The 13,277-nt window shown below is 38.0% G+C and overlaps 1 protein-coding gene across 1 annotated transcript in view; it reads right to left on the reverse strand.

Moving 5' to 3' along the window:
• Positions 1-13,277, reverse strand: part of ECPAS (Ecm29 proteasome adaptor and scaffold) — a 129,102-nt gene that overhangs the window by 54,193 nt on the left and 61,632 nt on the right. The window contains 10 exon segments of the mRNA XM_017854817.1: positions 38-129; positions 575-800; positions 2,425-2,505; positions 4,031-4,154; positions 7,092-7,195; positions 9,011-9,133; positions 9,224-9,290; positions 10,301-10,350; positions 12,504-12,582; positions 12,831-12,916. Of these exon segments, the coding sequence (XP_017710306.1) occupies positions 38-129; positions 575-800; positions 2,425-2,505; positions 4,031-4,154; positions 7,092-7,195; positions 9,011-9,133; positions 9,224-9,290; positions 10,301-10,350; positions 12,504-12,582; positions 12,831-12,916 (1,032 nt within the window).

The following is a 13,277-nucleotide window of genomic DNA, read 5'->3' on the forward strand; positions in this document are numbered from 1 at the left end:
AAAAAAAAAAAAAAAAAAAGGTACATGCAGAACATACCTTTATCCATTCTGTTTTGTCTACAAATTTGGTAGCCAGCTTTTCTGGATACACTGACACAGCTTCCAATAGACAGTACATAACCGGCAAACCTAAGTAAGAATTTAGAACCACTTTAAATTTCAAGAAAAGTAATGAACATACAGGGATCACTAAATTCCTTTTAAGTATAAGGCCACTGCTTTAGCACACATTCTTTCGGTTCTATTAAAAAAAAAAAAAAAAACCCTACACAACCTAAATATAGTATGTGATTCACTACAGCAAATTTACAGATGAGCTATCTATAAAAAGGATATCCTGTTCTTCACATCTACTTCCGAAGTAAAAATGTATTATCTATTGTTAGCATTTCTTTCTGAAAAAAGAAGTAGTGTATCCAGAATGAATCAGATAAGTTTAAAAAAAAACAAAGGCTAATGTTCGGTTACAGAAGTGAAGAGAAAGAATAATTTTGCTATACTTTGTTAGCTAGGTTTAAAATTAGATTTTTGCTTAAGTGCTTTAATATCTTCCCTTCGCGTCGCAAATTCCTACCTCCAACACCTGCTAACAGCTGCTGAAGCAGGCCAATGTAGATCTGGACAGGGTTAGTTTCCCCACTCTTGTTAGAAGATGATGAGGGTGCCGTCTGCCCGCCTGACATTAAAGTCCGTATGTAGCGTCCAATGGCTGGAGCATGATCCTGCATATCAGCCAAACTCTGAGAGGTGGGCACCACCCCCGCACTGTGTGCGAGGCACATGCGCAAGTACAGAACGATCTACAAACAGAACGGAGAGGAAGACTGCATAAGCTTCTCAAAAAGTCAATGTGGGACGGTACTCTTCAAAGTAACAATTTCTAGTTTTGATTCACCCACCCTTCTTTATAAAGCTATTCCAATCCTCATGGAAGGCAGAAAATACGCCATAATGGAGCAAAATTTGTATACCAAGGCTTGCAAATCCAAAGAATTTTTTAAGATTGTTAAAATACAAACTGAACTTTTAAAGTCAGAAATTGGAGCTGGAGGCTGTTATCCTTAGCAAACTAAGCAGGAACAGAAAATCAAATACCACATGTTCTCACTTGTAAGTGGGAGTCAGATGATAAGAACTTCTGAATGCAAAGAAGCAAACAACAGACACTGGGGTCTACTTGAAGAGAGAGGGTGGGAGGAGGGAGAGGAGCAGAAAAGATAACTATGGGGTATTGGGCTTAATATCTGGGTAATGAAATAGTATATATAACAAACCCCCATGACACATATTTACCTATATATCAAACCTTTACATGTAACCTCAAACCTAAAATAAAAGTTGAAAATTATAATAAAAATCATTATTTTTTAAAAGCCGTATGTGTGTGTTTGTGTGTGTGTGTGTGTGTGTGTGTGTGTGTGTGAGATAGAGAGACAGAGAGAGAGAGAGAGGACAGAAATCTGAAGCAAATGGCCTATTATTCCTGCAGAATTCCAGTTGTGTTTACCCCACTGACACAAGAATTTGAGAAAATGGGTTCAATTCATCTACAGAAAAATAGATATAACACCATAAAAACCTCTAACATAGACCAGACACAGTGGCTCATGCCTGTAATCCCAACACTTTGGGAGGCTGAGGCAGGAGGACTGCTTTAGCCCAGGAGTTCAAGACCAGCCTGGGAAACATGGTGAAACCTCTCTCTACCAAAAAGATAACAAAATGAGCCAGGAGTGGTGGTGCACGCCTGTAGTCTCGGCTACTCAGGAGACTGAGTCAGGAGATTCACTTGAGCCCAGGAGGCGAGGGTGTAATGAGCCGAGATCACGCCATTCACTGTACTCCAGCCTGGGGAACAGAGTGAGACTCCTTCTCAAAAACAAACAAACAAACAAAATCAACCCTTATATAAACCGGCTACCAAGGAGTCCATCCTCTGGAAGCTTTTTCACTGATCATTAGGATAGGCAACAAATTCACTGTGAATATTCTTACTCTGAACAAGAGTACTTCTTGTAATTTACCTAGTGCAAGTCAATGATCTAAAAAACAATTTCCCTTAGTAAGTGTGATCAATTAATCCTCTCCAACCTTCAAAACTAAATAACCCTAACAACCTCAACAACATGTTGGCTTTAAAACCCAAATCTAACTTGCTGCAAAATCCCAACAGTAATCACTACAGAACATCCAGTTTTTTCACAAAAAGAATCTCACTGAGATAAATGTATTTACGTACTTCACTATGAATTAAAATAATACCAATTTCCCAATACTGTTTTTTTAAATAAACAACCAGATGAAGAACAATGACACAATATGGGTTTACCTAAAACACAACAAAATGACAGACACCTCTTCGGGTGTGGTGTGATCGTTTTAGAACACTTACAAAAAGTAAATAGAAATATATGAAAATTCTACCTCTCCAAAGGCTGCTGGGTTAAATGGAAGGACAGTGGTCCCGGTCATGTACTTGACTGGAGTTTTCATTCGATGAGAAGCCTAAGTTTAAAAAGTCCAAAACAGACACAATTACTGAAAATGGAGCATACCTGCCCTTCCTCAACTCAAAAATAACTGTATTTCTAGCTACATGTCCAAAGTTTCCTTCTTTTTCTGATTAAAACATTTTCCACTTTCCTATTAACCATGCTGATCATGCATGTCCGTCACACACTAAATGACAAGTGTGTTGCCCTTTTTCCATGTTTGTACTGGCTTGTTTAAAAATAATAAACCTATTCCAGACGTCTACTAATATGGTCATCTCAGGTCACTGCATGCCAGTTATTTTCATTAATAATGAAAGTAAGAGGAAACTACAAGCATAGAGAATCCTCTGACCACAAATAGACTGTGTTGCTATATGGAAAACAGAATCATGGCTGCTGCATACTGACCTTCAACCCCCTTAAGGTGCCTACCTAGCAAAGAGCTAGGATCACCAGTGGAGGTAAAAGGTAGGAAGGTGTCCTCTGGCAAAGTGGGACAGAGTCAAGGCCTGGAGGGGGTGGATGGTCATTACTGCCAATATCCTGGATCTACCAGGAGAAAACACTGTGCAAAAGCAGAGGCTTACAAAAGCAGATGGGATGCTCTCTTATGAACATGGTGGGAAGAACATGAACTATTCCCTGAAGCATCCTTATACTACCCTAAAGAGTGCCCTTAAACATAAAAAGGAGAACCAGCATGGGCAATATAGCTAAACCCTGTCTCTACAAAAAATACAAAAATTAGCCAGGCACGGTGGTGCACGCCTGTAGTCCCAGCTATCAGAAGGCAGAGGAGGGTGGATGACTTGAGTCTGGGAGGTGGAGGTTTCAGTGAACTGAGACCACATCACTGCACTCCAGCCCGGGTGACAGCAAGACCCTGTCTCAAAAAAAAATTTAAAATTAAAAAAAAAAAAAAGGAGATGTATTTTAAGCATGTCATATTAAGAGAAAAGTATTTAACACAGCCTAAATGTTGCCAGGCATGAAAGGAATTATAAGTAATTCAAGTTTAGGCAAAACAGATCAATTACAGGTGAGAATTATAATTTTTTTTTCCTCACTTTGTATCTCCTTATTGTAAGTATTAATGCTAGAAACTTTATGAGTCAGCTGGGCATGGTGGCTCACGCCTGTAAACCCAGCACTTTGGGAGGCCGAGGTGGGTGGATCACCTGAGGTCAGGAGTTCGAGACCAGCCTGGCCAGGTCTCGAGACCAGACAGTTAGGTGAAACACTGTCTCTACTAAAAATACAAAAAATTCACCAGGTTTGGTGGCGGGCACCTATAATCCCAGCTATTCGGGAGCAGGGGCAGGAAAATCACTTGAACCCAGGAGGTGGAGGTTGCAGTGAGCCGAGATCGTGCCATTGCACTCCAGCCTGGGCAACAAGAGCGAAGCTCCACCTCAAAAAAAAAAAAGAAATTTTATGAGTCAACATTTTGTGATTACATTTTCACTTTAAAGATGAATGTTTTATTTTCATCATCCATTATGATTTAGACCAATTCCTTAAGTTGCATGCCATACCTTTTCTTGGATGTAATATACCATTTCCGGGAAGGAAGGCATCTGCTCAGAAGTACTTTCTTTCCTGTTTCTACCTGGAAGACACCTTAACACGCGTTGTGCTTCTCCATGAACTTCTTCACGTCTTTCAGAAAAAGACAAATAAGAATAAAAAATAAATGTCACCAATTGGAAATGATCATTTGAAGAGTAAGAAGAGCAATTTTATTTGCTAGCTAGAGTTCTCAGAAAATGTCTTAAATACATTCTTGGCTATCTAAGCAGAGTCAACACAACACATTACAAGAAATCACTTCTTTTTAGAAATTGCATGAGGTCTGGGGAGTCATACGGCTTACATCTTTCAATTTGACTCAGAAAAAAACAAGATAGGATACTGTAAGTAATTATGTAAATTTCTATGTGTACGCTTTACCTCGTACAGTTAAATCGTAAACTATAACACATATTTTAAAAATCAGTGACTATCCAGTGGTCTACACACTCCACCCAAACTCTTACAATTCTGTACAACTAATAACTGATAAGTGACATTAAAGTGTAAAATATAAACCCCTCCTTCTGCCGCCCAAGATGCGCGAAAGGAAAGAAGGCCAAGGGAAAGAAGGTGGCTCCGGCCCCTGCCTGTCGTGAAAAAGCAGGAACCAAGAAATGGTGAATCCCTTGTTTGAGAAAAGACCTAAAGAATTTTTGGCATTGGACAGGACATCCAGCCCAAGAGACCCTCCACCCGCTTTGTGAAATGGCCTCGCTACAATCAGGTTGCAGCGGCAGAGAGCCATCCTCTCTAAGCGGCTGAAAGTGCCTACTGCTAATTAACCAGTTCACCCCAGGCCTGGATCCGCCAACAGCACTCAGCTGCTTAAGCTGGCCGCACCAAGTACAGACCAGAGACAAAGCAAGAGAAGAAGCAGAGGCTGTTGGGGCCGCGGGCCAAGAAGAAAGTTGGCTGGCCAAGGGGACCGTCCCCACTAAGAGACACCCTGTACCTTCGAGCAGTGAAGTTAACACCCGTCACCACCTTGGTGGAGAACAAGAAAGCTCAGCTGGTGGTGACGTGCACACGAACGTGGCCCATTGAGCTGACTGTATCTTGTCTGCCCTGTGTCGTAAAAATGGGGGTCCCCTTACTGCATTACAAGGGGAAGGCCAGACTGGGGGCCGTCTAGTCCACAGGGGGAAAAAAAAGAAAACCCCCCCCCCCTTGTACCACTGTCAACCTTCCACACAGTGAAACTCGGAAGAAAAAGGCGCTTTGGCTAAGCTGGTGAAGCTATCAGGAAAAAAACCCCCCCCCCCCTATTTAAACCCTAACGACAGATGAGATCCCTGTCACTGGGGCGGCAATGTCCTGGGTCCCAAGTCTGTGGCTCGTATCGCCAAGCTCGAAAAGGCAAAGGCTAAAGAACTTGCCACTAAGCTGGGTTAAATGTACACTGTTGAGTTTTCTGTACATAAAAATAATTAAAATACAAATTTTCCTTCAAAAAAAAAAATATAAACCCCAACTAATTTCAGACCACCTAGAGATTGATCTCAGCAACAGTCTTATCCAGATACCATATAAAGGCCTTTTAATTCCTCAATTGCCTCTGTTCGTGTCTCATTTTCCAAACAACAGATAAAGGGTCGAAAAGAAAGAATTAATAAATAATTCCTTAAGTTGTCAGAGGATTTTCAATTGACCTGAATGGTTTTAACCCAAGAAGGAAAACTGTTGAATTAGTTATGCTTTGATTCTGGTTTCTTAAATAAAAATAATTTTCAGCACTTACGGAAATAAGATACAGCAGTTAGGAGCTTTATGTGGAAGTTCAACTCCCTAGACTTAAATCCTTACTCTAACATGAACTGCCATCTTGGCTGCCAGGCCCCAGTACATCTGGCCTGTGGTTGGGAAACTAATGTAAAAAAATTAAGAAGCAACAGAGCACCAGAATCAACATTAACAATCCAAAGCCACTTTAACCAAATTGAAATGTGCTCTATGAGAAGCAGCAGCCAAGATCAGAAGTCAAAAATCAGGGCCTGGTAATAACTTGTGATATCCAATTAAAATACCAACCAAATAAATAACAGCAAAATATATACAACTTATAGGAAAGAAAACAAATGCCGTGAGGGGCACACAGTTGGCCAACTAGAATACTGACACAGTTATCAAGGAATTACCCATTTTTTAAAAATGAAGCATAATAGTTTATGGGCAAGGGTGTTCATATCATCATACGCATGATTTTATTTAAACTATTCCTCAGTATAAATGAGGCTTTTCACCTCCCCAAATAAGGCTATCCCTGATAACAAAAAAAAAAAACATATACAAGAATCTCACTTAAAGGATGCAAAAATTCTAAACGTTAAACGTAGTACTGGTTTAATATTATGAAATAGATTACAGTGCTGCATGGATTTTAAGATAGCAATGACCATAAGATATGTAACAGACTTGAAAAGAATTGTTTTAATATGTGCATATATATTTCATTGTATACACATGACTTTTAGGGCATGTCCCAATTTCAAAACCATTTAAACCTTCTTTTAAAATGCATTATACACGCTAGAAGATACAGTAGTATAATTAATATAAAATGCAACTTATACCTCATTTAAAAACATAAGTATATTAGATATAAAATGATACTCCAATATTTAATAAAATATTAATACATATGTCAAACCATCAACATCAATCTTTTTTCTCCTTACACAGGGCTTGATTTTAGAGATTTATAATTATACAACACATGCAATCATATAATCTGCTTTATTTACACTTGACCATTTCATAAGCATTTTCTGTATTAGCTATATATCATATATTGCACATATATATCTACATAATATATATTATATAGAAACATACATGTAATATTTATATTTTATATAAATATATAGGTATATGAGTACAGGTCTATATCACATCAAGAGCCATACCTTAATAAATAGCTTCGCTTCTAAATTTCATAGACCAACATTGTAAACAATACAACTTTTAGTAATTTTCAAATAAATTCAAAATAAACCAAAATTCAAATTAACACCTTTTGAAACTTACGGATCTCCTGCAGCCAGTAGCAGCAAATATCTGGAAGGGATATGATCTGAGGGAAACACCGTGCTGGCAAATTTCACAGCCACTTGTCGAACTTGAACCTCAGGCTATTTGATGTGTAAACATGGACAGACCACCCCGATCCAAAAAAGAAAAAGGAAAAAAAAAATCAATTACCAGTCATTAGTCCCAATTGAGTCTTCCCAATTGTAAACAATTCAAAATTCTAAGGTGACATTTTAATAAATGTGTATCTAAATAAATTAAATAAATCATTTGTTCAAGATCTTTAATCATGTCGTTTAAGTCTTTTGGACACTGGCATTACTTAAAGAGTACTCTTATAATTTTAGAGGATCCTCCAGGTAAAGCAGGAAGACCTCCTAAGACCGTAAGTAGAGAATCTCTGCACATCCTCAGCACAAACCTCGGGGCCAGGGTCACTGTGACAGTTTCTGGCCACCACCTCTGCCACCCCAACTCTCAAACTGTCAGTCACGTGAGTGAAACTCAGGTATTCTGCAGAAATCACAAACAGAGCCTACTTGGAATCCCCACCAATTTGAAGCAAAATACTTTCAATGTTCTCAGATTAGCTCTCAAGTTAAAACTGACTCCAAAGCAGTTTCAACTACAGAAATATATTCAATTAACCGAGATTAATAATCTGTGACTACAAAGTTCAACCAGAAAAGTTTTAGAATCTACTGATCCTGAAGCTTTATTCTTATGTAACTTCCCCAGGTCACTCCTCTAGCCACAAACATAAGTGAAATAAGACAGACATTAAAAATAGATATATTGTCCCACTCATTCTGGCATTCTTGCTATTTAGCATTCCTTGAAGTACATTAAAGAGTGAGGATATTAAAGACTAGCCTAAATTATATAACTAATCTAGAGTTTGGTTGCTTTAAATGTTGTCTGCGAAAAGAAAAGAAATTAGCTTTGTCTTGGTAATAGTGTTACACGATTTGATCTGCGTGCGCAGAACCAGTATCTATAAGTGTTTATACAAGCATCACCTTTCCTTGTAAAGTTACCTAGAGCAAGTTTATTCTATTCTAATGAGCTTCCAAATATGCCTACACACCTTTGTCCATAATGTATGACCATGAACCACATGCACTGCACACTAAGAGCACTTAACAATAGGACTCCATCATAGTAAGCTTTCTGAGTGTATGTAATAGCACATTTAACCCTGTCATATTTTAATACGAAGCAGATACCTTTCTGAATATTTAAAATTCCCTCGAATTATCCAATCATGTCAGTCTAATTCCATTAGGACACAATTTATATTAACCTTACTGACACTTTTTAGTATCATTCTGTCTTCCAATCTCCCTCTCTTTCTACTCCTAAAAATGTGGGACAAAGAACTGACTAAAGCAAATATATAATATTTTACATATTACACATATGTGTGTGTGTATATATCTATAGATATTCAAAATCCTCCTACAAATTCCCATGAAAACCAAATAAAGAGGACCAGAGGAAGAAGAGCACGTATGATAGTACTGGCTCACTTCCTAAAGACTCACTTTGACATACGGATTTGTCTTTCACCCCTTCTGCTTTTCTCTGAAAATGTTACCTATCAAACTCTACCCCAGCAGACAGTAGTGCTCAGCTACCAGTTACAAAGACAAAACAATTCTAACTCGGAGGACATGGCATTAAGAAGAGTTTTCCCACATGGAAAGCTCTAAACATAAGCATCGCTATGAATACTACCACTCCTTCTCCCCTAAAGTCAAATTTTCATCATGAAGAATTAAAAATAGATCCTAAATCACAGCCCGAGTGAAAGCAAATATTCCTCTTAATTATCAAAAGTTAAGTAGCAATTCAAATTTTGTTATTAAAAATGTAAACCATATACTACCCAGGCTTTGTAGTTCACACAGACCTACCTTTATTAAGTATGAAGCCACCAGTGCCTCCATGAGAGTTCGCTGTGCCCCTTCCAAAGTACTATATGCTCCAACCATCATAGATAAAGCTTCTTGAATAGCAAGTCGAGTCTCAGGCTCTTCCTATAAAGATAATAAAAATGTTTCCCTCCCTGTTGGGTTCCCAGGGGAACATCCAAACAGAAAGCATAAACTTAGCAGCTGTTTCCCTACCTTACACAGGGCTTCAAAAAGCTGCTGCACAAGCGCTATATCCTTAGTGAATAAATGCGGCATTCGACTGCAAAAGAATGTAAAAATATTGTTACTATCACAAATTTCCAAGAGATGAAAAGGGAAAAAATGAAACTAAACACAAATTTTCCTGAACTCTCTGAAGACAATGTCAGCATCATTATATTACCTCCTCCAAGAGCCAAAAATTTTTCTAAATAATTATTTAATTCTTTAATCTAAATAACCCTTGATTAATACACACATCTTCCAATTATCACCTCTATAATATTCCATGCATTCAGTTAACATTTCTGATTTTAACAGGAAGAAATTAGATAAGACCAAATTGTGATCTAAACTAATGACTGTCACGGAAAGGGGCTTTGTTACTTCATGCAAACAGACAAGGGACAAGGTTGGCTGACAACCCGGCACGATATCCACTGATCTGGGGTGGCTTTCTTCCAAACCCCAAAGCTCCTTTTGCTGTAGAGAAGAGCAAGACCTGGTCTACACAGGCCAACACAAAATCTGCACTGGGGGTGGAAGCAGCACATGGTGCCGCTGAGGATGCTTCATGTCTATCTCCCTGCTTTGAAATACAGTGAAGGAAGATGAAGCCAGGAGGAACTGGAATGAGGAAATCACATTGAGAAGAAAAAAAAAATCTGTCAGGGCCACTCAGAATCATAAACACCATTTTCAGAAAAGAGAATCACTAGAAAAACCTTGATCACTGGGTTTATAAAAATTAGTGCCAAGTAGCAACAAAAACACTTAAGGTCAATCGAAAGTCTCTAGGGTACAAAAAAAGTAACCCATTATGACACAATTCAGTTCAAACTCTCATTTCAAGACCACCATTTAATACAGTAACATACCTTCATCAAATGTAAATTAAAATATCTCACATCTTTTTCCTTCTACACAGAAGACATTTCTAAACAACCTATGGCCATTAAATACATTGCCTTTCAGAATCACAACAAATTTATTCTCCACCATTATTAAATGCCACATAATTTTTCTGAGTTTACCAACACCATATCTCTCACTAAAAAAGAGTTTACTCACCTGGAGAGTTTTCCAACAGCTGAATATGCCATTGACAGTAGTTTAGGGTCCTTGAAATTAAAAAAAGAAAAGAAAAGAAAGAACAAAAAACAGACAAAACAAAAAATACAGTAAACAGTAAAACCTTTTCGCTGCAATTACATGCATTATTTTACTCCTTATTAAACCTAGGTCTCACTCTAACTACATGGTGTTAGCACCTGAACAACAACAAAAATGTTCAAACCCAGAATCCATCACACTACTAAAAGGAAAAGCAAGACAAAACCTTGCAACCCAAATCATTCCAAAAAGAAAATGCGGTGGTCATAGATATGAAAGGTTTCTCTTAGCTGGTGCTGAGTTCAAGATATTTCAACACTATGTAACCTCCAAACACCAAAGTTCATCTTCAACACACTAAAAAACATTAACTCATTAGAAAATACATCACTGGTCCAACAGACTAGGATCCTCCATCTCTCACCAAAATTGCAGTAAACTCTAGTGTGATTTTCTAAAAATCTACACTGTAATGAACAGCTTCCTATCATATTTTCTACCATAAAAAATTAAGAGGGTTATAGTCACCAGGTGAATTAGTGAGGTTTTCTCCTCAAGATACAGATATAGAGTTTTACATGGTTTTTCGAAAACTAATAATCTGATTACTCAGAACACAATAAACTTCTACCAGTTAAAGTTTATGTGTTTATCCTAGGATTTGCCCTTCCACATCTAAATGGCTACTCTTATGGATTCATCTGTTGGGAAGACATGCAGATGTCACCTGCAGATAAGGGGACTCACACCCTGTGGTTTGTCTGGCCTCTCTAACTTATATTTAAATACACAGTTTCTCCCCAAAAGCTCCAGCACATTTTTATTTCTACCAATTACTCTAAAGCATCTCACTGTCTATGCCATAAAATAATCTGAGAAGTCCCCTAGATCTTAACCATGCAAGCATTACTTAATAGGAGAAAGAAGCTATGAGAACCAAGCCTACTTACCCCCAAAGCACAGCTGCACAGTAAATAAAGTGCCTTTCACTAATAATACCTAGTAACGTGCCTTGACTATGGTGAACAATTTAGGTAGATTATTTTAATCTTCACTGTAGTCTAATGAAGCGGTATTATTATTTTCATTTTTCTGATAAGAACGTGCAAAGAATTTAAGTAACTCACCAAAGAACAAAACTAGGATTCAAACTCAGTTCTAATTTCAGATGGTAAGATCTTGATCTCACTATACTATTTGCAAACATGCATTCATGTTTAGCTTATACTGGGGAAAATAACACTAATGAATTCTTGAAATATTACCTTTATAAGCAAATTCCTTTTAAATACTGGAGATATTATAGTAAGAGAAATACAGCAGGGAAAAGGGGATTCAAAATCCACAATCCAAGGAATCCTCATCCCATTTAGCTTAAGGAATCAAAATTTACTGAATGCATGTTTTGACAGAATTTTGAATCATCAAAATCTCAGCCCGATTATTTACCACAGAAAAATATAAAAGAAAAAAAGTATCTTAGCCCCTGAGAATTAACAGTTTCCCAACACAAGCCAAATCCAAATAGCCCCATACGGAAATCAACATAAATTCCAATTCCTGTAATTCCATTTTTGCACAATAGCTAGAAGTAGCACAAAAGGCGCTGGCTGAAAAAATGCTATTTAAACATACAGCAGACCGGCGCAGTGGCTCATGCCTGTAATCCCAGCACATTGGGAGGCTGAGGTGGGCGGATCACCTGAGGTCAAGAATTCAAGACCAGCCTGGCCAACATGAGAAAACCCTGTCTCTACTAAAAATACAAAAAATTAGCTGGGTGTGGTGGTGGCAGGTGCCTGTAATCCCAACTACTCAGGAGGCTGAGGCAGGAGAATCACTTGAACCAGGAACTGGAGGTTGCAGTGAGCAAAGATCTCACCATTGCACTCCAGCCTGGGCAACAAGAGCGAAACTCCATCTCAAAACAAACAAACAAACAAAAAGATACAGTAAGACCTCATATCAGTTTTTAATAGTTATTTTCCCCCAAAAAAGCAAAAAAGGGCAGTAATTTCTGAAATTTGTAGTACTTCAAGTAAACATGTTAAGAAACAATGAAACTTTAACAAACTTAAACTACATTGACAGACCAGAAAGATTACAGAAAATATTTTAAGATATAAAATGTTGATAAAAATTTAAAAGACAAGTCACTTACCTCTTTGTATTCATTGATTAGCTTGGTGAGGCCATTCAAAAGCATTGGACCTAATGGCTTAATCTTGATTTCTGGACAGCTTTAAATAAAACACACATACACAAAGCAAGATAAGAATCACATAACTACATACCTTTACTGATGATTACATAAAATAAAGAGAGACATAACCAAAATAAGTTAATCTATTAAAATACAAAAATATTTAAAGATGAGCAAACATGATTTCTTTCTAGGTAAGATGAATAAAAAGATATACTTGAAGCATACTTGAAGCATTCAATCATTCCAGTAGCTTGAAAACTTTATAAAGTAGTCAAAACTTACGTTATACAAATATGATGCACAAATTGCAGGGATAATGTTCTTAACTTTGAATTTGTATTTGTACCAAAGAGTCCATCATACACCACCTATGTGAAAGGAAGAGTTGAGAACATCAATTAACAAAACTAAGAATTTAGGTCGGGCACGGTGGCTCAAGCCTTTAATCCCAGCACTTTGTGAGGCCGAGACGGGCGGATCACAAGGTCAGGAGATCGAGACCATCCTGGCTAACACGGTGAAACCTCGTCTCTACTAAAAAATACAAAAAACTAGCCGGGCGAGGTGGCGGGCGCCTGTAGTCCCAGCTACTCGGGAGGCTGAGGCAGGAGAATGGTGTAAACCCGGGAGGCGGAGCTTGCAGTGAGCTGCTGAGAGCTGGCCACTGCACTCCAGCCTGGGCGACAGAGCTAGACTCTGTCTCAAAAAAAAAAAAAAAAAAAAAAAAAA

This window comes from Rhinopithecus bieti, unplaced genomic scaffold (genome assembly GCF_001698545.2).
Source record: "Rhinopithecus bieti isolate Rb0 unplaced genomic scaffold, ASM169854v2 scaffold_40150, whole genome shotgun sequence".
Classification (NCBI taxonomy): Eukaryota; Metazoa; Chordata; class Mammalia; order Primates; family Cercopithecidae; genus Rhinopithecus; species Rhinopithecus bieti.